Below are 25,829 nucleotides of genomic sequence, written 5' to 3'. Positions count from 1 at the left end.
TATAGTTAAATTACTATTATTATAATTTTTAAGCTGGTTGGAGCAAAGTATAGAGGGGATGTCAGAGGCGGGTTCTTTACACAGAGAGTTGTGAGAGCATGGAATGCGTTGCCAGCAGCAGTTGTGGAAGCAAGGTCATTGGGGACATTTAAGAGACTGCTGGACATGCATATGGTCACAGAAATTTGAGGGTGCATACATGAGGATCAATGGTCGGCACAACATTGTGAGCTGAAGGGCCTGTTCTGTGCTGTACTGTTCTATGTTCTATAATGATTAAAGGGTTGAGGGGTAGGACATGTCAGTAGAATACACAGTTCAAGAGCTCGAGGTATGGGCCAATTGAAGTCCTTTATTTTTATCCCAGCAATTCGTAGATCTTATTTGGGTATTTAAGCAGAAATGCAGCACGATTAATAGAAATTAAGAGGGGCTACTGCAGAGGTTGAAAGAGTTTGAATGCTGACTGCTTGATAGGAAGTGCTGGTACAGTTCAGTCCACTCATAGCCAAAACACAGCATTGCAACTTTGCAAAATGCTAATTAACAACTACTTACCCAATTTCTTACAATTGTCTTTTCTGTTTAAAAAAAACATGCAGGGAAGAAGGGACTGATAACTGTACAGCTTCAATATCTGAAACCTCTGTTTTTGACATTAACGGTGCTTTGTTTAAAGTGAGCTCATCGGATGTGGGTATCTTTGGCTAAGCCAGCACTCTCAGTGCCCAAGACAGCAGGGGATAAAGTGCTTTGCTGACGTGCTGTCATCCTGGTTTCAGCTCTGCAAGGATGAAGCTGAATACATCGGTTGTTACATGAAAGAGAATAATAGTTTATTACATGAAAGAGAATTACAAAGCTACGTACAATTTACCTTTGGCTCTTGGGACATACAAAGCAGGATTCATGGTTTGTCAGCATACTTATTCGTTGAAAGTTAAACTCTGAAAAAGATCTGAAGCTTAACCCACATATCTTGCCAAGTGCTGCAAAAGGCAAGTTCTTCCTTCAATGTATCAGGTCAGTTGACAAACAGCATTTCAAATGAATAACATTTCGTGACTTACCAAAGGAGGCACTCATCATAATGCAGAGTTATACACAGCAGAACATTTCATTGCCACATGCAGGGAGCTAAGGCAGAAGTTGGTTTCATAAATTTCCAGGCAGGAGTCAGGAGGTGGGGGGAGGATTTGTGAAAAGAAATAAAGACAGCTACACCTAGGCTCTGCATTTCGAATCCTGCTGGGAATGGGGGCTAAACAAAGATGATATCAGATACTCTGTGGGTCACTCAAGAGTTGAATCATCTATCAGGACTCAACAACTTTAGGATCACAGAAGAACATGGGCCACCTGTGATTCCCTCAGCTGGTGTTTGAAATTGAGAAGGGAAGTGGAAAATCATACTCTTCTTCAACCTTGAAGTGTTTACAACATTTGTACAGTGGGATGGAAGGAGATTGAATGTCAACAATAAATTAACTACCAACTTTGCGCTCATTTTTATCTTCATAGTCCAAACCATATTTCTTAAAGCTATTAACTGTCAAGAAGCCAGCCCCACAGAGACAGGTTTCAGAGCAACACTTTTTTTTTCAAGTTTATCCAATGCTTTTATCTCATAATTCAGTCCCTGTCCTTCCAAGAGACATATCCAGGGAGTCCTTGTGAACTGAACTTTCCAATCAGAGCTCCATGCTGGTAAACAACAGCTTACTGCATTCATAATGTGACTATAAACAACAAGACATATATCCCCATAATCCATTTATTCTTCACAGAGAGACACACTCTCTCTAAAAACAGAAAACGTGCAAGCCTGCAAAATAATCGCCTCAATATTCTTAGAACACCAGCAACAATTTAGTGAGATCCAACACATTTGTGGTTGGTCATCTGCCCACTTTGAGGCCCGGCACATTTCTTTTCAAATATAAAAAGTTCACACAGCTGTCAGACGTTTGGTAGTGTCAAAGGGCTCGATGTTTGAAGAACAATGTCAGAAATACAAGGAATCCTCCAGCACCTGCTGTTCTGCTTGTTGTATTACCTTGGTGTGGGGCAGAAAGGACAGCTACTGTTTTTGTTGGATTGTGACCAGAATTTGATGCACTGGAAAAAAAAACACAGAAGCAGAAAGGAATTTACAGACAGGATCATTCGATAGGCTTGGCTACAGCGTGAAAGACATAATAATGAAAACATAAAATACTGTGCACGCTGAAAATCTGAAACAAACAGAACACTGGAGCAACTTGGCAGCATCCGTGGAGAGAGAAACAGTGTTTATGCTCTGAATTTGGTATGTCACTTCTTCAGAACTGCATAAAACATCTTAATTACCTTTGGATGAAAGTCGGAGGAAGATAGTGTGTGGTAATATCACTGCACGAGTAATCCAGAAACCAAATACACTAGGGATGTGGGCTCAAGTCCCGATGTGACAGTTGGTTGAATTTAAATTCATCATCACATTTTGTCATAAAAAAGAATTCTCTTTCACGAATGCCCTTTAGGAAAGGAAATGTGCCATCCTCACCCAGTCTGGTATGGCAATGCTCTCTTACTGAGGAAGTTATTCAGTTCAAGGCCAATTCAAATGGGGCACAAACATGGCCTTGCCAGTGACCCCCATATCCCATAGTAGAAGAAATGAGGAGTCAAATAATCTCTGATGTTTGATTTTCTTTAAAAATTAAAAATAGAAACTGCAAGAAACCTCCAAATGACCCTCCAGAAAACGACTCTGAAATAACTGCACAGAGGCCAGTGTCCCATCGCTGAGTCACCCTTTATTTACATGTGCACAGTACATGAGCTTTGGCCAGCCAGCTCAGAGCCACTCCCTGAAGTCAGGAGACTGTCTGATTGGCCCAGGTTAACAACTATAATCAAGGATCTCATTATCAATAAGATCTACTTGCTTCCAATCATTACAGATGCATTACAATTTGCCAAGTTAGAATCTGCCTGAACTGATTCAGATTATTAGTTAAAAAAAAAAGGGGGGGGCGGGGTTTATCTTCATTTCATAAGGACTTCCATTCCCAAAAATCTGAACAGAAGTTTGATCTTATCTGATTTCAATGAATAATAAAGTGACAAGGCAATGACAACTCCAGTTCTGAAGAAGGGTAAAACCGGACTTGAAACATTACATCTGCTTTTCTTTCCATTGATGCTACCAGGTCTGCTCAGTTTCTCTGGTTTGTTTCAGGTTACTGCTTTCAGCTGCCTAAGCACAGGGAGAGATCGGATTAAGGGGCAACACACAGGGAGAGTAGGGGCAAGCACTTTCCCTATCACTTACACAATCCGAAACTCCAGAGCTGCATGCAAACCAGCTCCAGTCAGACATAACCAAATAAAGCAAATCTGGAATCAAAACCTAATCTAATAGTGACCATCTAACCATTGTCAGTAAAATCCATCTGGTTTACTAATGTCCTTCAAGGAAGGAAATGAAATCCTTACCTGTGACTCCAGATCTACAGCAATGTGTTTGACTCTCAGCTACCCGCTGGGTAAATAGGGATGGGCATTAACTGTTAGTCTAGTCAGCATTGTCCAGATCCCATAAACAAACATTAAAATGTGGACTATTATTAACAGAGGAGCCAGAGAATTGAGAGTTGAGGATGGGAATGGATGCTGTATGGTTCACCTAGATAACATGGGAAACATCCAAGTTTTACTTGAAGCCACTTGGGATAATGTTGTGATGCAGAGAAGGAAGTGCATGGTTTTTTTTCCAGAAACCTTCTGTTATTTTCCAAACTGCCAATGAACAGCACATATCAGGGATTTCTAACCTGGAAAATTAGGGTCTGTGGATCGCAAAGCTACATCATGTGACAGCTTATCCACAGTGCTATCGGGGAGTTACTGATAGGGATCTCCTCACAATTCTCCAAAGGGAATGTCCAAGTAAATATGCCCATTCTTAATAACAAGGCTCTTGCATGCAGTCAACTAATTTAGACATGTAGGAATGGGAACAGAAGTAAGTGAAACTTCAAATGATTCACATTTGCAACTGCTAATTCATTTTGCAACCAAGTGAGCGTATGTGAGCAATTCTGCCCATCAGTGCCAATTCCAAACCCTAAAAACAACCTCAAATTCCTACAGCCTACAGCAAAAAAATGTTATTCACACAAAAGCGTGTGCATACACACAGGGTCTACTGATTAAGGGTAAAATGTGAGACACTCACCTCTCGGTGGACAATATGTGAACAGACCATTGGCTGGACTTCGTTAATAAGGACAACTTTCTGACACATCAAACAAAGCCGGAGACTGCCTGAGACCTAATGTTTAAAAGGGAAACCAGTTAGTGCTGACGTATTTCTACACTGTGGCTTAGAATTTATTTTGAAACTAAGCAAATTCAGTGCTGTTATGTTATAAAATTTACGGGTGAAATCTTCTTGTGGTTCATGTGAGTAGAAGGAAACTTATCTCAAACATATTACACCTTTCCATTAAATCATTGGTTGATCTTAAACTAACTGCATATACCCATTTTAGCTACATAATCATTAATACTGGTTTCTGCTGGCCAATATCAGATTTAATATTAACTGCTGACTGGCATCAAATGCCATTTGCAGAACAGAGTTACAATTTCTACCAGAGATGTACTTCCCAATTTCAGTCTTGAAAGGTCAGATTCTAATTTTTAGACTACACCCTCTCGTCAACATCAACAAAACTTTTCTTGTTCTTCTCAAAGTCCTGAAAACTTCGATCAAATTGCTTGCTTACCATCCCAATATGGGGAGATGGTGATGCAATGGTAATGTCACTGTATAGTAACCGAGGTTAATGCTTTGGGGACATGGGTTCAAATACCATCACAGCAGCTTGTGGAATTTGAATTCAGTTAATAAATCCAGAAATATAAAGCTAAGCTCAGCAATGTTGTCCATGTTAGCTACCTCTGATTACTGTAAAATCCAATCTGGTTCATTAATATCCTTCAGGGAAGGAAATCAGCCATTCTGATCAACACGGAGCTACATGTGACTCCAGACCCACAGCAATGTGGTTGACTCTCAACTGCCCTCTGAAATGGCCAGAAAAGCCTCTCAGTTCAAGAATATTTGTGGATGATCAACAAATGCCAACAAAGAAAGATTGTGGCGTTCACTAACTTCAATCGTAGGAGCTACAGTCAATTACAAATGATAGATTGATTTAAGAGAACAGATCTAAACGTTTTACGCTCAGAGGGTTACAAGATCTATTCCAGGTGCAAACTTATCATTGCAAGTGTTACAGAACTTATTGAGTTCATCAAAACAAGAACAACATAAATGATATGACATAATCAGAATCCCTACAGTGTGGAAACAGTCCATTCTGCCCATCAAGTCCTCCCGACCCTCTGAAGCGCATCCCATCCAGACCAACTCCACTAACCTATCCCTGTAGTCCTGCATGTCCCACGGCAACCCACCCTAACCTGCACATCCTGGACACTACAGGTAATTTAGCAAGGTTAATCTACCCTAACCTGCACATCTTTGGACTGTGGGAGGAAACCGGTGCACCCGGAGGAGACCCATGGAGACAAAAGGAGAATGTGCAAACTCCACACAGACAGTAGCTCCAGGCTGGGATTGAAACCGGGTCCCTGGTGTTGAGAGGCAGCAGTGGGTGTATTCCTTCCTACCGAGACCCCTCATAATTTTATACATCTCAATCGTGTTCCCCTTCAGTCTCCTTGGGTCCAAAGAAAATCTCCCCAGTCTATCAAAACTCTCTTCATTACCAACATTCTCCAGCCCAGGCAATATCCTGATAAGCCACTTCTCCCACCCCTCTCTGGTGCTATCCCATGCCTCCTATACTGTGGATTCCAGAGCAGCACACAATAAGAAACAGGGAGCAAGATATCCACAGCTTGGTCCCACATGTCATTTTTCAAAAGGTCTGTGCAGTTTTCCTGTCTCTGCGGAAATCTAGCCTGATGTCTCTTGAACCTGAGAGCATTTGTAAAAAATGCAAAAGAAGAGCGAAAGTAAAATTCCCCCGTAGAAGTTGAGGGAAGTTACGAACCAGCACTGGACTCTCTTGGTATGAGGCCTGAGCTCCAGTTCTGTTTTTCAGCTGTGTCAGGTAAGGGCTGGTCTGTGAAGCTGCTGGCGGGAAGTGTCCAGGCAAAGTGGTAGGGGTTCGCAGTAGATGCACTGGCTCAGCCTGTCCAAAGAGATTCAGAAAATATATATTTTAAATTGACATTAGACAGCAGTTACTGAACAATACAATAACAATAGTCATAGATTCCTACAGTACAAGACAGGCCCTTTGGCCCATGCCATCCGAAATGTCTATCCATGCTATCCCCATTTCCCTGTATTTGGCCCATATCTTTCCAAACCTTTTCTATCCATGTATTTGTCCAAATGCCTTTTAAATGTTGTTAATGTACCTGCCTCAACCACTTCCACTGGCAGCTTATTCCATCTGCGTCCTTGTGGAAAAAGGTTACCCTTCAGGTTTTTATGTATTCTTTCCCTTCTTACCTGAAACTGATACTCTCTCGGCCTTGATTTCCCCAACCCTGGGAAAAAGACTGAGTGTATTCACCCTTCCATGCATCTCATGATCATATACATTTCTGCAAGATCCCCTCTCGGTCTCCTATGCTCTAAAGAAAAAAATCCTAGCTTATCCGATCTCTTCCGACAAACTCAATCCCTTGAGTCATGGCAACATCCTTGCACATTTCTACTGCAGCTTTTCCAGTTTAACAACATCCTTCTTATAGCAAGGTGACAAAAACTGAACACAATACTTCAAATGCGGCTTCACCAACATCCTGTACAACAGCAACATAACTTCCCAACTTCTGTAGTCAATGTTCTGACTGATGAAGGCCAGTGTGCCAAAAATCTTCTTCACTGCCCTGTCTACCTGTGACTCCACTTTCAGAGAACCTTGCACCTGAACTCCAAGGTCCGTCTGTTCCATTACACTCCCTAAGGCTCCTACCTTGAATTAACTTACCAAAATGCAATACCTCACATTTACCTACTTACCACTTTTCAGATCACTTTCCTAATGGATCAAGATCCTGCTGCAAGTTCTGATAACCTTCCTCACTGACCACGATACCACCTATTTCTGTGTCATCCACAAACTTACTAATCATGCCTTGCACATTCTCATCCAAATCATTGATATAAGTAACAAACAGCAATGGGCCCAGCACCAACCCCTAAGGCACACGACTAGTCACAGGTCTCCAGTCTTACAGCATCCTTCCACTATTACTCTCTGCTTCCTACTATCAAGCCAACTGTGAATCCAATTTGCAAGCTCTCCCTGGATTCCACGCAATCTAACCACCCAGCGCAGCCGACCAGGTGGAACCTTATCAAACGTCATACTGAAATCCATATATACTATGTCTACTGCACTTCCCTCATCAACCTTCCTGTCATTTCATCAAAGAACTCTAACAAATCTGTGTGGTATGATCTCCCATGCATGAAGCCATGCTGACCACTTCTAGTTGAACCCCGATTTCTAAACACATGTATCTCTCATCCCTCAGAATCTTCTCAAGCAACTTACCCACTACAGACATTAAGGTCTTTAATTCTTAGGTTTTTCTGCACAGCTCTTCTTGAATACGGGCACGTTTGCTACCTCCCCGTGTACTGGGTCTTCACTTGTGGCTAACAATGATGCAAGTACATCAACCAGGGTTCCCGTAGTTCCTTCTCTAGCCTCTTCCAGGGCTCATGGATCTATCTGGTCAGGGCCAGGAGATTTATCTACCTTAACACATTCTAATCCATTCAACACCTCCTCTACCATGATCTGGACTTTCCCCAAGATATTGCCACTAACTTTCCCAAGTTCCCAAGTCTTCATGTTTTTCTCCATAGTAAACACAGAGAAGAAATATTCATCGAGGACCTCGTCCATTTCCTGCAGTTCCACATATATGTCCACTTTGGTTCTTGAGGGGCCCTATTTTCTTTCTAGTTATTCTTTGTCCTTTAATATTCTTAAAGAATCTCTTTGGATTCACCCTAGTGTTCTCAGCCAAAGTAGGGGAGGTGATGGCCCAGTGGTATTATTGCTGGACTGTTAATCCAGATATCCAGATAATGATCTGAAGACCCGGGTTCAAATCCCACCATGGCAGATGGTGGAATTTGAATTCGACAAATATCTGGAATTAAGGGTCTAATGATGACCATAAATCCACTGCTGGGGGAAAAAAAACCCATCTTGTTCACTGATGTCCTTTAGGGAAGGAAACTGGTCGGTCCTACATGTGACTCCAGACCCTTAACTGCCCTCTGGGCAATTAGGGATGGGTGAACAATGCTGCCTAGTCAGTGACGCCCTCATCCCGTGAATGAATAATGAAAATAAAATCTCACAACTCCTTTTCGCCCTCCTCATTTCCTTATTCAGTAAATCCCTGTATCCGCCAAAATACCTCCAGGGATTGCCTTGATCCCAACTGTTTGTACCGGAGATATGCCTCCTGCTTTTTTCTGGTCAAAGCCTCAATGTCTCTTGTCATTCAGGGTTTCCTACTCCTGCCAACCTTGACCTTCACCCTGACAGGAACATAAAGATCTTGAACTCTGGCTGTCACAATTTTAAAGGCCTCCCAATTGCCAGAGATCTATTTGCCTGCAAACAAACTGCTCCAATCAACATATGCAAGCTCCTTTCTAATTCCAACAAAATTTGCCTTGCCCCAACTTACAATTTGAACCTGTGGACCAGTTCTATCCCTTTTCGTAACTATTTTAAAATTAACAGAACAATGGTCACTGACAATACAATGGCTTTAGGAGGTGTGTTTTGTCCTTAATTTAATGAAGACAGTTTGAGACAGAGGTGACAAACAGTCTGCTCAAAGCCAATAAAGTAAACAGATTGTGGAGCTTGGGATTTTTTTTTTAAGTTGGAACAATAGAAGTAGCCTGAACGGGTGGGGTCAAGCTCCCATACAATTGGGATTTTCAGCTTAAGCTTTCAGTAGTTTCTAGGGTCTTGAAGGTGGATGTCGAAGCTCTTATTCCGTTCTTTACAGCTAAAAGCTGGGGTTCTCTTCCTGCTGCTAGAATTGCACGTAAGACAATCAATTGTCAGCAAAATGCCATCTGGTTCATCAATGTTGTTTAGGGAAGGAAAACTGCCATCCTTACCTGGTATGGCCTACATGTGACTCCAGACGCACAGCAATGTGGTTGATGCCGAACTGCCCACTGGCAATTAGGGATATGCAGTCAGACACACCCTCATCCCATGAATGAATAGAAAACATTCAAGGCTAGTGGCCTCGTGCAGAGAAGTAGACTAGGGTAAGCGACAGCATATTTTGGGTGGTACAGATTGAAGGACCTTTTTCGTACTGTATGCTTTTGATCATGCGTACCCTATGCTCAACACCTTTTCCAATCCAAGTCGCCTTGCCTTTTTCAAATTGGAAGAAATGTTCGGGAGGATAACTATTTCCTGGTGTGTTCTCCAAAGTCTTGTCCTGACCAAAGTGCACTTACTGACCAATTGGCACCCTTTTACTCATGCAGTATAAGCTGTTGTTTCCTCTGAAATTTGGTATTCTCGCACCTGTCCCGATCAAGCGCATGCTCAAAGCTTCAGTAGCATGACACCTTTGTTGAGCAATACTCAAGCTCTATATTAACAAGTGCATGATTAAATTAATTAATATTGCTTTTACATTTTTATGCTCTCTTTTGTACATTCTCAATATATCTGGATGATAAAAATGTTGAGTTTTATTTGAATACTTTTGTTTGTGGATATCACATGGGGTATTTATTACCCACTCTTGTTAAGGTATCCTTTATGCTGAACCACCATACTATTTCTTTGATTATTCATTCATTGGATGAGGGCGCCGCTGGCTAGGCAGCATTTATTGCCCATCGGGCAGTTAAGAGTCAACCACATTCCTTTGGGTATGGAGTCACACACAGGCCGGACCAGGTAAGGACAACAGTTTCCTTGCTAAAGGACATTAGTGAGCCAGAGGGGTTTTTCCGACAGTCCACGACGGATTCATCATCATTAGACTGTTAATTCCAGATATTTATTGAATTCAAATTCCACCATCTGCCTTGGCAGGATTTGAACCTGGGTCCGTAGAACATTATTTAGGTCTCTGAATTAACAGACCAGCGATAATATCACCAGGCCATCGCTTCCCCATGGAGAGGCATAGTAAATAGCTAGCTTTCACTTTCACCATGAAGACAGAACTTCCTAATCTCCAGAAAGAACAGATTCAAAACTCTACACCTATAGCATTACTAGTCCAGAAAATTTATCCTTAAAAAAACAAGTTTAAAAAATGAAACAAAATGTTTTTACTCGTTAGTGGTACAAAAAGAAAATATTAACTTCCTCACTCAGATAATGACTATCTGTATTTATGTTCCAATCAACTTGCTCAGAGATGGTGTTACACATGTCTGGACCAGGAGAACTTGAACCCTAGATCCACTGGCTCAGAGTTAGGGACACTACCACAAGAACTCCTACCAATTGTGATGCTCACTCTCAATGTTTGACACCTGTCATAAAAGGGTACCTGCTTTATTTCAGTCAGTTGGGCAGCCACTTGGTGCGTTAGTTCATCCACAGAAAGGCCAGCAATAGTTCCACGTGAGGTCTTAATCTGTTGCAGAATGTGGGTAAGTTGAACTCTTGCAGGAAGAAGATAAATAACGAGGCACTTGTTATTCAAGCCAATATTTTGAACAATCCCTTGTTCTATCCCCATAACTGTTTTGTTATTTTCCTCTCCATGTAATTATTCAACTCCCTCAATATTTTACTTTGGACATTATTACTGTCAACTGGGATCAGAACATTGGAAAAGTAAGATCCACCCTCTGATGACTGTGTGCGTGGAGGCTGCACATTTTCCCCACGACCGCTGGTTGCTTCGTTTACTCCCACAGTCCAAAGATGTGCAGTTTGGGTGGATTGGCCATGGGAAATTGCCTACAGTGTCTAGGGGATTTGCAGGCTGGGCGGATTAGCCATGGGAAAATACTAGGTTACAGGGATAGGGTAGGGGGCTGGGTCTGGGTGAGATGTTCTTTGGAGGGTTGGTGTGGACTCAATGGACTGAATATCCTGCTTCCATACGGCACAGATTCTATGATTCTAGAGTGGAACCTAGCTTGATATGTCAGGGGTTTCATTCCAGAACATATTCAGAAGAGACTACTTGTATAGAAATACAGCCGTAGGTCCAACTTGTCCATGCCAACCAGCTATCCTAAACTGATCTCATATTTGGCCCATTCAGTTGCATTTTAAATGATTTGGTTATACTCGCTTCCACCATCCACTCTAGCAGCTTGTTCCATACGCACACCACCCTCTGTGTGGAAAAGTTACTCCTTAGGTCCCTTTTACATCTTTACCCTCTCACTTAAACCTTTGCCCTCTAGGTTTGGACTCCCCCAGTCTGGGGGAAAAAGACCATGGCTTATAAGGAGTTGAGACATGCTCATGATATCATCATCGCAATATAGCATGTGGCCTGAGGATCAAATCTCATGCTCCATCTTGCCTCTAATCACTCGATGCATAAATTTCTACTGGAAGCATGCTTCTGTGTAGTAAAGTAATAGCGTAGTATTAGCCCAGTCACTTAAGTGCCCAAGGAATACAATGTTTGCACTTGATAGTTTGTTACAATAAATGCTTGTTGCATTCTTAAAATCCATAACTTCCATGCTCAGTTTCTTATGTTACCGAACATAACATACACATCGCTGCATCGGGTGAAACACTCTGCTGGGGGCAAGCTCATACCAAGTGCAATTTTACCAAAGAAACATAAAAAGTTATTACAGAAAAGAAAAACACCAAATATGTTACACTATACAAAGACAATTTGGAATTATCGCATTACAAATTTGGCAAATAAGATTAATTCCTTCTAACCCAACAATAACATATAGGCACCTCAATGAAGTGTCACCTCTCACTCCAAACTAAACTTTCGTACTTAGCTAATATGGCCATATAATAGGTTGCTTTTAGTCAAATTTCTACATTCCCCTCAATGTTATTTTAACTTGGTTAATGTCTCTTGCAAAGATCTATAAACAAAATGCTAACTCAGCTCACTTATTACCTAACATGGAGCCCTCAGACACATATTTTCAAAAGCCTTGTAAGGTGCCTTCTTCTGATACCCTCACAGCTGCTGTTTCTGGCTTACTTCTAAGCAACTCAGGACCTCTCCCCAGCCCTGACTACGTGAAGGTGTTTTAATAGTCATTCACTTACGGGATGAGGGTTTCGCTAGCCAGGTAGAACTTACTGCCCAACCCTAATTGCCTAGAGGGCAGTTAAGAGTCAACCACATTGCTGTGGGTCTGGAGTCACATATAGGCCAGACCAGGTAAGGACAGCAGTTTCCTTCTCTCAATGGCATTAGTGAATGAGTTGGATTCTTCCAACAATCAACAATGGATTCATGGTCATCATTAGACTCTTAATTCCAGATTTTTAAAATTGAATTCAAATTCCACAATCTGCCACATGGGATTCAAACCCAAGTTCCCAGAACATTATCTGGGTCTCTGGATTAACCGTCCAGAGATAATACCACTAGACCACTGACTTTCTCGAGGCTTTTTCCAATGCCGACCTCTTTTGACTGAAGATCTGCTTCTACACTCTCCCCAATCCCCTCTCCAGTTTGTAAAAGTCAGTAAACACCCTAGCAATTATCTCCCCAAACAACTTGCTGTTCATCCAGCTAAAGTCACATGATTATCTTAGAAATGCTGATTTTAACAAACTATACAAAATGACACCTTGACCTTCTTTTAAAGAAAGGTCAGATCTTCACAGAACTGAAAACCAACATCAACTTTCCCTGCATGATTCCTAAATAATAAAAATATGCCATGCACATCCGACACAACATGGAGCACTGGTGAGGAAAAATTGCACTGAGAGGCTCCACAGATTTCCTGTGGGATTTAATTAAGGTGCCAAACAAGACAGAGAATGCTTATTCGCATGTGTACGCGAGCAGCATACCTGCTACAGCTTGGAAATTTGGCCTCCAGCTTTTCCAGGAGTTTTTCCAGTTTTGTAGCCGGGTTGGAAGCTGGTTGAGTGTTGTGACTGCCAACCTCTGACTGTGCCATGTGACTCGGGGTAAACTGTGTAGCTGGAAGGTTCATCAGAGATCCAGGAGCTGGATAAAAAGGTGCTGTGGAAGGCAAGTTAGTGAAGGGAACGCGAGGATTCTGCCACATTCTCTGGAGCACTAATTCAGGCTGTCGGTTAAAAAAAACACGAGCAAACAGAAATCAAATACAAAGGATATTGTTTGGCTTCGAGGCACAACCTAGTCAGTAACTCAAAAGGACTACACACAGCTTTCTGATTGCTAACACATCACCTACTGAAGCAGGTCAGTCACAGCAAATAGAATAATATTATTGCAGAGTGAGGGGGTTATGGATAGGGTCAACCTTCTTCAGCCCAATTGGAAATGTTGCACCCGAGGTCATGCTTTTAAATGGGACGATGAAGTAAAATAGAACCCAAGGGAATTTCACACAAATGTACTAAGTTTTAGAGTTCAAAGCAGCAAAACACGAGAGTCTCTGATGAAATTTGAAGCTGGTGTGTTTTCTTCCCCCTCTCAAGTGACAAAATTGCCTGAGACAACAAATTAAGAATAATGTGAAGCGGGGTCCACTCTTCCGCTAGTATCAAGTGGAATAGGTTTGACTCTCTGGTAATGGGCTGTTGTTCAGACTGGAGGCCTGTGACTAGTGGCGTGCCACTAAACTTGGTGCTGAGTCCACTGTTGCTCGTCATTTATATGAACGATTTGGATGAGAATACTAGAGGCACGGTTAGTACGTTTTCAGATGACACCAAAATTGGTGGCATAGCGGACAGTGAAGAAGATTATCTAAGATTTCAACAAAATCTTGGCCAATGAACCAAGGAATGGCAAAGGGAGTTTAATTGATTAATTGTGAGATGTTGCATTTTGGTAAGACAAACCAGGACAGGATTCACTCAGTTAATGATGGGTCCTGAACAGTGTTGACAAACAGGGAGATGTAGGGTTGCAGGTACATTGTTCTTTGAAAGTAGTGTTCCAGGTAGAGTGGGTGGTGAAAAAGGCATTTAGCACACTTGCCTTCGTCAGTCACAGCATTGGGTACAGGAGTTAGAGCATCATGTTACAGCTGGTCATGACATTGATAAGGGAACATTTGGAGTACTGCGTACAATGTGATCACCCTCTTATTGAGATGAGTGAGTATTGATCGCGTCTTTTTGTAGCCAGTTGGTGTTCACGTACTCTTGTTAGTTTCCTTCCTGTTTATCCGATGTAGTGTTTCTCGCAGTACTCACTCATCTCATTCCACATGGACAAGGTGAACCACAACTTCGACAACACCAAGATCTGGGACAGGCTAAGCAGAGACAAGCACGAGAATTCCTGGAAGCACGGCACTCCACGAACAGGTTATTAATGAACACATTGAACTCAACCCTATATACATTCCACTACGGAGGAAACCCGGAAGTGATGCAATCCATCGCAACGGATGCCAGAGTTTAAAAACCAGGCGGGAAAACACACCAACGCTTCTTCAGAGGCTGCACTGAGGATGTTACCAAGCACGGTAATGAAACGTCTGAGGAACAACGAACCAGCTCGGCGAGCCAACCAACCTCAACACAATTGGGGGTTAAGTGTGTTAAACAATTATACAACAGCGTCCAAATAAAAGCAAAATACTTTGGATGCTGGAGATCTGATATGAAACAGAAAGTGTTGGAGAAATTCGGCAGATCTGTGGAGAGAGAAAGAGTTAATGTTTGAGTCTAATGACTCGCCTGCAGGACAATTCCTGGAAAAACAGTGTTAGAGAATACTGTACGTATACCTCTGCAGGAGCAGGTGGTATTGTTGGCAACTGTATATGTGGGAGACTGCTGAGCTTTGCACCATTCTTCACCAGCTGAATGTGACCTTCATATTGATTCTGTGGGTGGAATTCACAGAACAAGACTCATTAGAAAAAATACTTGCATTTCAGTAGCGCCCTTCACCACCTTCAGATGCCCCAAAACACTTTACAACTAATTAAGCATTTTTGAAGTCTAATGTGAAGAAGGTTTGTAATAGATTATTAGTGCTTGAAAGCTTGAATTCTGATGTGGAAGAATTCAGTTTGATTTGTACTCTATGTTGTGTGTGTTAAGAGGGGGACACGTAGTTTTAGTTTTATTTTTAAATTTGAGACTTTTGATGCCAGCAAGCCCTGGATTGGTTTATGCATTCTTTTTTAACAAGCGTTTACAGCTGTGGAGGAGAGCTGGAATTTAAAGGTTCAATGTACTAAAAAAAAGAGAAATCTGGGCTGCTCTCTAGCTGCAATATATCCAAGGACAAAGATACATTCAGAAAGTCAATGAATTAGTCTGTGTCCGTTGGTCCTTGAGAGTGGAAGGTGAAGTCCTGGGTTATTGAGAAAACTGGTCAGAAAACTGTTACAGATAGAGAATATAGAAAACCAGTGAGCCTGTTCTGAATGTAGTAATTTAGAAGTCAAGAACTAAAAAGCTCCAGAAAATAACTACAGCCCAGCCATCTGCACACGACACTTTGGTGCGGAGAAATGGTAACATGTCACTTAGGTCTAAGTATCTCTGATATTGTTGTTAGGGTAAAAGAGTTGAAACTTCCATTCTGATAGTTGTAATAAGATCACTTCACATAGGTTGTGTATGATATGACAAGGTTTGTGCTTCAGCATGACAAACTTTTATGTTTTTTTTAAGTACACTGGCAGCCTTCTGTGAATATGCTCAGTAAACTGAGCAATAAACAGCAACAATAAAACTTATGGTTTCACTATGATCAGACTTGTCCAGTATTGCCGGGATCTTAACAGCAGTCACTGTTGTAAGACAGGAGACATGACAGCTCAATTTGCATACAGCAAAGTCCTATAGACATCGATAAGATAATGAGCAAGCGCTCTGTTTGCGATGCTGTTCAAGGGATAGATTATCCCAGAAAGAAGGGTGGGGGTGGAGTTCCTACCTGCATTACTTGAAAATAGTGTCAGGAACTGGACACAGAGTTTAACTGACAATCTGCAAGATAACACCGCAGACAGTGTGGCACTCACACAAATTTGCACCATAATGTCATCTACATCGGTGTGTTCAGGTCACTGGAAGAAAACCTGAGCCCACATGAAGTTAGGCTATTCTCCTTTGAACACTGAAGCTTAAAAGGGGAAATTATTTGATAAAAGGTGTTCCAAATCATTAATGATTTGCATCCAGCAAATAAGGAAAAATGGAAGGGCTGTTAGTCAGAGAACATGCATTTTACAGGATTGGTGTAAGGGTCACAGGTAATATCAGTGGTCTATCTTGAGCTTTAAGCGAATACCGCTATTGAGATTCTGTGGTCAGTCATAGACTCTTACAGCATGGAAGGAGACCCTTTGGTCCAACCAGTCCATGCTGAACATAATCCCAAACTAAATGACTCCCACCTGACTTCTCCTGGCCTATATCCCTCCAAACCTTTCCTATTCATACACCTATTCAAAAACCTTTTAAACATTGTAATTGTACCCATACCCATGACTAACCTCAGGAAGTTCATTCCACATACGAATGACCCTCTGTGTAAAAAATTTGCCCCTTTGTGCCTTTTTTAAAATCCTACTCCTCTCACCTTAAAAATGTCCCCCCCCAGTCGTGAAGTCCCCTATCATGGAGGCTGTTTGCTCCTTATCTCTAATTAAAGCTCTTCTATTACAGTATATACAGTAATACACCTTTATCTACATCTGCACAATACTGGTTATCAAATACAGCTCTCTAGTGTGGTGTCCAAAGCCTGTCTCTTCACATGATCATCCTAGAGTCTTCTCTCTTACTGACAGCAGAATCAGGTCATCAGCTACAGGATCATTATTGACATGAATCTCATTACACTACCACGAGGAAATCTTTTTCTTTCCACTATGATTTGTCATAATATGGAATTTGCTGCCTGAAAGGATGGAAACAGAGCCAATAACTTAGAATTGGGTAAAAAGAAAACACAGCACTATAGGGAAAGAACAGGGGATTGAGATCTATTGGTAGCGCTTTCCGAATAGCTAGCACATGCACCATGGGCCGAATGGCTTCTGCACTGCATCATTTTACAAGTTTCTAACTCAGAACAGAGAGTGACTCCCACAGCTACAAATCAATAATTGATCACAGGGAGGTGACAGTTTAGTAGAAATGTTGCTGGACTGCTAATCCGGATAATGTTTTGGGGGCCCAGGTTCAAATCCTGCCACAGCAGATGGTGGAATTTGATTTCAATGAAAATCTGAAGTCTAATTAATAGTCTAACGATGACCATGTAACCGTTGTCAATTGTCAGTTCAGTAATGTCCTTTAGGGAAGGAAACTGTGACTCTCATCTACATATGACACCAGACCACAGCAATGTGGTTGACTCTTAATTGCTAGAGAATGGACAATAAATGCTGGCCTAACGGGACATGCCCACATCCTGTGAGGGAATTTGAAAAAAAGGGGAGAGGATGGAATTATTCGGAGCGTCCCCTTGTGGTCTCTCATAGACCACCAGCACAGCATCACAAGAATTCAGGTTCTGGATCTTTACAGAAGTTCAGGCAGAAACTGTGCTGAACAACGTGTGTCAAGTGTGTGATAGAGTTAATCCCACACAGTGAGTTGGTACTTACAGGAGAGTTTCCCCATCTAGTGGGCAGATCTAGTATTTAGAGTAACACTTAGTTATGGAGCAAATGAATAAACTCTTCGTCAAACAGGCAAGAAAAAAGTGTTGAGTGCTTAATGCTTGAAACCGAACTCAGAGCTGCCAAGAGCACGTTGTAAGGCTGTGAACAGCTCAAAGAGAAAGCAGTCTCCTGAGTCTCAGGTGAAGTTTTCTGAAAGATGGATCGAAAGACTGAAGAACCAGATACAAAACAAACCAAGATGAAAGGAAAACCCTAAATCACAAATTTCAAAATCCCTTGCCATTCTGAAAAAAAAAATCAAATGAAAAATCCAAACTCCATTTTTCCCTTTGAGTCTCAGGCTGCCTACTTCCAGTAGTTTTCTCATTCTCACTTCAGAGAAACACATGATTTATCCTTGCTTTGAAGCTGGTAGGTCATGGGTGACCGTTCGGCACTAATCCCCATGTTCCTACATGTTTTGCACTCGGACAACTCACACTGGAGAAGTCCCAGCAACAATGCCTTCATGCGCTCCTCCAAACCCAGTGGAATGAAAGATGGTCCTCCAGCAGCGTCCTCTCCCCAGCATCAAAACATTAAGCTGTCCGCTGGGTGGGATGTCACAGGCCGTCAGAGTAACCGCTCCACCCGGAACACCGCCTCGCTGGGAGACTCCATGGAGGAGGGTGCAAAGATTCAGGGATGTTCCCAAAGCATCCCTGAACAGATTGAATGGCCCCCCGACTCATGGGAGACTGATGAAAGTGAAGGAAGCTTGCCCAAGAAGGGTACTGAACACACAGAGACATCATTGCCAGGGGCATACATAGATGAAGACACAAAGTTATAGAGAGTGCTCAAACCTACAAACACACCCCCCACCCACCTCCTTACATGGCAGAGACTGCAAGTGATAGGCTGAGCTCATTAGTCATTCCAACACCCATCAAGTGGTGTGGCTCTCTTTTTGCCCGAGAGTTCATTATTTTGCTCCAGAACCACACGTTTCTGCAAATACTCCACAGTGTAAAGATATAGGGTCAGCCAGTTAGGAATGAGATGAGGGAAAATGTCTTCGCCCAGAGATTGGTGAGTCATGAATTCTCAGCCACAGAAATTGGCCAAAACATTGAATGTTCTTAACAATGAGATAGATATAGTTCTTGGGGATAAAGGGATCAAAAGGATGTAGGGAGAAAGCAGGAACAAGACCCTGAGTTGGATGATCAGCCATGATTAAGCTAAAAAGTGGAGCAGGCTTGAAGGGCTGAATGGCCTTCTCCTTTTCTTATCTTTACTATGAAAGCAAGTTGCTCTTGATCCCAAGGATCTACCAAAGAAGGCACACAAATGTGGGTCACGCTTATGCCTGCAGTTGTAAGGTTATGGGCTCAAGTCCCACTTCAGCACATGAGAACAGGCATCAATGCTGACACTCCAGTGCAGTACTGAGGGAGTGCTGCACCGTCAAAGGTGCCTTGTGATGGATGAGCTGATACAATAAGGTACCAACCTCAGCTCAGTTGGGTGTGAAACGTGTCCGTATACTATTTTGAAGAGTTACCCCTGGAGTGTGAGTCAATATTAATCCCTCAATCAATATCACAAAAACCAGATGCTCATTGCACGATTCTGTGCCTCCTATGTTATAACAGTGTCAAGGCTTCAGAAATACTTCACTGTCCGTAAAGCTCTTCCAGATGTCCAGTGGTTTCGAAATGCTTCGGTTTCCCGTACAGCCTGGAACTTAGGCAAGTCCCCAGATTGACATAAGAAGACCCACAGTTCATTGTTTTACTGTCAGTGTGGGCTAGGCCTGTTAGCCAATGTTACAGCCCCAAGACCGCACTCCACTACACTGAACCGTACCTTCATATTCTCCTTTTGCACCTGCATGTCATGCAGCCTTCTCCGCCAATCGTGTACCAGGCTTGAACTTCCTGGAACAGAGCTGAACAAACAAAGCAAATAAATCAAATGTTTTTTCTGGTTGTTGCTCATCGGGGCAAAGAGGACAGTGCAACATAAAATATCTCGTATAATGCAGTAATGGAGACACAAAGTCAGGTTATGCTGAAGAAATAGACATTTCAGGAAATACTTCTTTCCTAAAGTGCTACAAAGCTAAATCAGATTGTTCTGCATATAACAGTGTGAGGCTGGAGCACAGCAGACCAGGCAGCATTAGAGGAGCAGGAAAATTGACATTTTGGGTCAAGACCCTTCTTTAGAAAAAAGGTCCCAACCTGAAATGTCAGCTTACCTGCTCCTCTGATGCTGCCTGATCTGCTGTGTTCCTCCAGCTCCATACTGTGTTATCTCTGACTCCAGCATCGGCAGTTCTCACTATCTCAGACTGTTCTGCAATCCAGTTACTGTCAAAAGGGCATTTTCAAAACCCGGAATGGGAAATACAAAGAATTCAAGGACACAGACGAAAGTAAACTACTGATCCCAGAGCTCGTCTGTGCAACATGTTCTTTTGAATTTGCTGGAACATAGGCCTAATGAATTCCTCGACTTTTGTTTTGTATTAGTCATTTCATAAGAAAGCAACAAGTCGAGCTGAGCATGATTAAAGATTGATTTGCAATAGTTGGACACTGACCTCAAGCTACAAATCTGTAGTTCTGCTTCATTTGCTGCTTTGTCCAGCGTCATAACTGCAAACTCCCTCTTGTTCTCCAGGGATTGAACCTGCAACAGCAGAAGCATTCATGATGATTCGCTGAAGGTAAATGAAAGGTTATTTTTATTTATTCTCCATTGTCAGGATATGAGTGTTGCTGGAATGGACAGTGTTAATTGTTCATCCCTAGTTGAAGGCAGTAATTGATCTTGTTCCTGAACTTCTGTGATCCATGTGATAAAGGTAGTTCCTTTGACAAAAGAACAGAGAGAGCAAGCTTACAAAGAAGAATACACAAGAGCAGTTATTGAAGTGAATATGGATCACCCACTGATGTGGAGAAATCATACATAATCATTATTCATTTCATTTAATAAGCAAATCTTAAAGCAGATTTAGACAGTGCTCCTACAGAGATGAACAGGAATTGCTTCTCTCAAAGACATTTGAGTCTCTGGCATTTACTACCCCCATGTGCATTAGCTGCCGGGGCAATGAATAAATTTGGAGGAGGAGATGGACAGATTTTTAGTTAGTAATGGGTTAAAGGGTTATGGGGAGCTGACAGAGAAGTGGAGTTGAGGCTTGGGTGAAATCAGCCATGATCGTATTAAATGGTGGAGCAAGCTCAAGGGGCTGAACTGCCTTTTCCTGCTTATGTTCTAAGGCAAACTCTTCTGCCTGGACCTCATGAACCTGAAACTTTTGTTTCATCCTTGGGATGTGGGTGTCACGGGCAGGACCAGTATTAATTGTCCAGAGTATAGCCAAGAATCAGTCAAATTGCTCTGGAGTCACATGTAGGCCGGACCAGAATGGTGGCAGTTCTCCTCCCTAAATGGCATTAGTGAACCAAGATAACAAAGTGTGAAGCTGGATGAACACAGCAGGCCAAGCAGCATCTCAGGAGCACAAAAGCTGACATTTCGGGCCTAGGTCCTTCATCAGAGAGCTCTCTGATGAAGGGCCTAGGCCCGAAACGTCAGCTTTTGTGCTCTTGAGATGCTGCTTGGCCTGCTGTGTTCATCCAGCTTCACACTTTGTTATCTCGGATTCTCCAGCATCTGCAGTTCCCGTTATCTCGGCATTCGTGAACCAGATGGATTTTTTCCAAAAAAAAAGGTTTCATTGTTAGATTCTTAATTCCAGATTTTTAAAAAAATTGCATTCAAAATCCATCGTCTGCCACAGCAGGATTCAAACCCGGGTCCCACACCCCGGGACTCCGGGTCATTTAGTGATAATATCACCAGGCCATCACCTCCCTTTAAGGGGATGTCAATTCCTTGTTAACTAAAGAGGATTAACAAATCACACATAGGTTTATTGCTGGTAAATGGAACTTTTGCAGGATTGATAAAACATAGATATGAAAGGTTCAATTGCCTAGATCAGGCCAAATGGGAACACTATCATTCATAACGGGGTTCTGAAAGCCTGAGAAAAACAGAAATTGCTGCAAAAGCACAGCAGATCTGGCAGCCTCTGTGGACAGCAATCAGAGGCAATGTTTCAAATCCAGCAACCCCTCCTCGGAATGGTTGTCTGTGGGAGGCTCACTCAACCCAAAACGTTATTTCCAGCCCTAAAAGCCTTGCCCCAATTTCATGGCATAGTCTGAGGTAAAGCGCACTGACCTCGGCTTTCAAGGCTCGCTCGGTCTCTTCCAGGACTTTCTTGTTGAGGTCCTGATGCTTCAGTCTCAGTTTCGCCAAATCCTCATTTAACTTCTCCCTGCAACGGCCAGTCAAGTCACAAGTTGTAATTCAAAGGTGCGCTGAAATCAAGAATTGATGCAATGCAGCGTGTCTTCACCTGCTGTCTGAGCAATGTGACCTCATGTCAAACTCCTGTTTCAACCTTGAAACCCTCCACATTGCTTCTGTTCAAATAGTCGCCTAATGACCTCTTGAATGTCTCAGTTGAAAACATTTACATTATATTTCCAGGCAATACATTCTAATCCGAGATTACTTGTTGTGTGAAAATGCTCCTTTCTCATGTCACATTTGCTTCTTTTGTGAAACAATTGTGCCCCCTGCTTCTTGATCCTTTTACAACATTTACCCTTTCTACTCATTTCAGCAAGGTGCTCGATAAGGTTCCCCACAATAGGCTATTGTACAAAATGCGGAGGAATGGGATTGTGGGAGATATAGCAGTTTGGATCAGAAATTGGCTTGCTGAAAGAAGACAGAGGATGGTCATTGATGGGAAATGTTCATCATAAGACCAATTACTAGTGGTGTACCGCAAGGGTCAGTGTTGGGTCCACTGCTGTTTGTTATTTTTATAAATGACCTGGATGAGGGTGTAGAAAGAAGGGTTAGTAAATTTGCAGACGACACTAAGGTCGGTGGAGTTGTGGATAGTGACGAAGGATGCTGTAGGTTGCAGAGAGACATAGATAAGCTGCAGACCTGGGCTGAGAGGTGGCAAATGGAGTTTAATGCAGACAAGTGTGAGGTGATGCACTTTGGTAGGAGTAACCAGAAGGCAAAGTACAGGGCTAATGGTAAGATTCTTAGTAGTGTAGATGAGCAGAGAGATCTTGGTGTCCATGTACACAGATCCTTGAAAGTTGCCACCCAGGTTGACAGATCTGTTAAGAAGGCATACAGCATTTTAGCTTTTATTAATAGAGGGATCGAGTTCCGGAACCAAGGGGTTCGCTGTGCGGCCGCACTTGGAGTATTGCACACAGTTCTGGTCACCGCATTATAAGAAGGATGTGGAAGCTTTGGAAAGGGTGCAGAGGAGATTTACTAGGATGTTGCCTGGTATGGAGGGAAGGTCTTACGAGGAAAGGCTGAGGGACTTGAGGCTGTTTTCATTAGAGACAAGAAGGTTGAGAGGTGACTTAATTAAAACATATAAAATAATCAGAGGGTTAGATAGGGTGGATAGGGAGAGCCTTTTTCCTAGGATGGTAACGGCAAGCACGAGGGGGCATAGCTTTAAATTGAGGGGTGAAAAATATAGGACAGATGTCAGAGGTAGTTTCTTTACTCAGAGAGTAGTAAGGGAATGGAACGCTTTGCCTGCAACGGTAGTAGATTCGCCAAATTTGTGTACATTTAAGGCGTCATTGGATAAGCATATGGACGTACATGGAACAGTGTAGGTTAGATGGGCTTGAGATTGGTATGACAGCTCGGCACAATATCAAGGGCCGAAGGGCCTGTACTGTGCTGTTATGTTCTATGTTCTATGTACTCTGTCCAATCCCCTCATGATCTGAAAACATTCATCAGACCTCCCCTGCAAGGAAAATAGACCTAACTTCTCCAATCTATCCTCGTGACTGATGATTCTCATCCCTGGCACCATTTAGTAAACCACAGTCTCGAACTTGTCCACATCTTCTGTAAAATGCGATATCCAGAACTGTACACAAGCTCCAGCTGAGGGCTAACCAGTGTCCTGTTTGGGTCCGGCATAGCCTCCCTCCTCCTACATTCTGTATCACTATTAATGATCCTGAGAATATTGTATACTTTATTAACAGCTCTATCTACATATCCTGCCATCTTCAAGAAATTATGCAAATACCAATGCAAGATTTAAAACTGCATCTTCCAGGTGCTCAGATATATTTTTACTAAAGGCAAGGCAACAGAATCAGGAATTTAGTGGGAAAAAAAATGAACAATTGGTCCCTAACTGAAAGGACCAACATAAGAAAGATGGGCTGAACAACCTCCTTCTGCACTGCATGCTCTCATGTAAAGAGTAATGAAATTCAGGGTCTATCCCTATTCTTATGTTCAGATGGGCGAAATTCAGGGTCGATCCCGATTGTGCTGAACTGACAGCAGTGTTGTCAGAGGCTTGGCCTACTGTTCACTTATGATCCCAGCCTTCAGAACCAGAGGAAATGCAAATAGTTGCTTAATTAGTTCATGTCTAACATTGTACTAACAGTAGCCCTTAATACTGCAGATCAAATTTGCATTGGGCAAATTGTTCAATTGAAAAAGATGACAGAATTTTAGAATTCTAACAAAACATACTGGAAATCCATCATAAATGTTATCAGTATGTACAAGAAAACATGATTTTCCAAAGTATTCTTTTGATTTGACCCTTAAATGTTAATCCACTGTCATAGCAAATACTGCATAACTCCCAGTATTCTGAGATTTGAAAATTAGACAGTCATGTCATAACAGGACAGAGTTTCTGCTTTGAGCACAATCAGAGCTCTGATAGTTCTGTGACATGTTTTATCCCTTGAGTTCTGCACTCAAATCTCTTACAATATCGGATATAAAATCTGCTATGAGCCAGTGTAATGCAACCAAAGTATTTTAGAATACTGCTCTTTGACAGCAATGTTGCTGAAATATATCAAGGAATAAGTTTTAATGAGTATTAAAGCGACAACAATTGACTGAAGTAAATTGAAGTGGATTTGTCACTACAAAAGTATGATTAATCAGAGTGCCTATTCATCATCAAAATGAACAGATTTTAAGTAACTGGAAGGACCTTAAAAAATTCGAGAGGTCTGTATAAACTGGTGCAGAGTAGATTTAGTAATTTTGTTTTAAATTACATTCAAAGGCTTTCAGTGTATGCCTCTAAGTGCCTCAAAACAAAGAGCTAAATGTGAAGAATCTGCTTGAAGGTTGGCAACGAGACACAACAAGTGCAATGGTAATTAATTTAGTCTGGGCTGGGCAGTCAGCTTCCAGACCTATTATTTTCTGAAAAGCATGAACGATTGTGCTTAAAATTCCATGGTTGCTGGTATTGAGTTTCCCAAATTTCAGGCAGATTGCACGGAAACAGCATCACCCTGGGGAAACTCAGGACAATATTTTTTCAGCCTCATGAGCATTTAGTCATAGACTGTACAGATGTACAGTAAGTAAACATTCCCTTTAGTCCAACTCATCCAGTGCTGACCAGATATCCTAAATTGATTTAGTCCCATTTGCCAGCATTTGGCACCTATCCCTCTAAGCCCTCCCTATTCATGTACCCATCCAGATGCCTTTTAAATGTTGTAATTGTACCAGCCTCCACCACATCCTCTAGCAGCTCATACTGTGCATGCATCACCCTATGTGTGAAAGCGTTGTTGCCTTTTAGATCCCTTTTAAATCTTTCCCCTCTCACCATAAACCTTTGCTCTCTATTGGGGGGGGGGGCAACGATTTTGGCTATTTACCTTATCCATGCTCCTCATGATTTTATAAATCTCTATAAAGTTGCCGCTCAGCCTCTGATGTTACAGGGAAAATAGCCCTAGCCTATTCAGCCTCTCCCTATAGCTCAAACCCTACAACCCTGACCACAACCTTTTTCTGTACCCTTTCAAGTTCAACAACATCTTTCCTAGAGCAGGCAGATCCAGAAGTGAACACAGTATTCCAAAAGTGGCCTAAC

The 25,829-nt window shown here is 42.2% G+C and overlaps 1 protein-coding gene across 3 annotated transcripts in view; it reads right to left on the bottom strand.

Moving 5' to 3' along the window:
- Nucleotides 1-647: 647 nt before the first annotated feature.
- The window catches only part of LOC125466976 (RING finger protein 214-like), a 55,716-nt gene continuing 30,534 nt past the window's right edge, over nucleotides 648-25,829 (bottom strand). For 2 of the 3 annotated variants that reach the window (XM_048562221.2, XM_048562222.2), the window contains exons 8-16: nucleotides 22,073-22,169; nucleotides 20,415-20,503; nucleotides 19,676-19,757; nucleotides 14,963-15,061; nucleotides 13,083-13,324; nucleotides 10,603-10,717; nucleotides 6,072-6,212; nucleotides 4,223-4,318; nucleotides 652-2,118 (exon numbers count right to left, since the gene is read on the bottom strand). In XM_048562221.2, the coding sequence (XP_048418178.1) occupies nucleotides 2,053-2,118; nucleotides 4,223-4,318; nucleotides 6,072-6,212; nucleotides 10,603-10,717; nucleotides 13,083-13,324; nucleotides 14,963-15,061; nucleotides 19,676-19,757; nucleotides 20,415-20,503; nucleotides 22,073-22,169 (1,027 nt within the window). In that variant the 3' untranslated portion in view covers nucleotides 652-2,052. Of the gene's footprint in view, nucleotides 2,119-4,222; nucleotides 4,319-6,071; nucleotides 6,213-10,602; nucleotides 10,718-13,082; nucleotides 13,325-14,962; nucleotides 15,062-19,675; nucleotides 19,758-20,414; nucleotides 20,504-22,072; nucleotides 22,170-25,829 lie in introns of all 3 variants that reach the window. The other variant, XM_048562219.2, reaches the window with a different exon arrangement.

The sequence above is a fragment of the Stegostoma tigrinum genome, chromosome 32 (genome assembly GCF_030684315.1).
Source record: "Stegostoma tigrinum isolate sSteTig4 chromosome 32, sSteTig4.hap1, whole genome shotgun sequence".
Taxonomy (NCBI): Eukaryota; Metazoa; Chordata; class Chondrichthyes; order Orectolobiformes; family Stegostomatidae; genus Stegostoma; species Stegostoma tigrinum.
The sequence above is the reverse complement of the archived record's forward strand: the minus strand, read 5'-3'. Positions and strand labels throughout refer to the sequence as shown.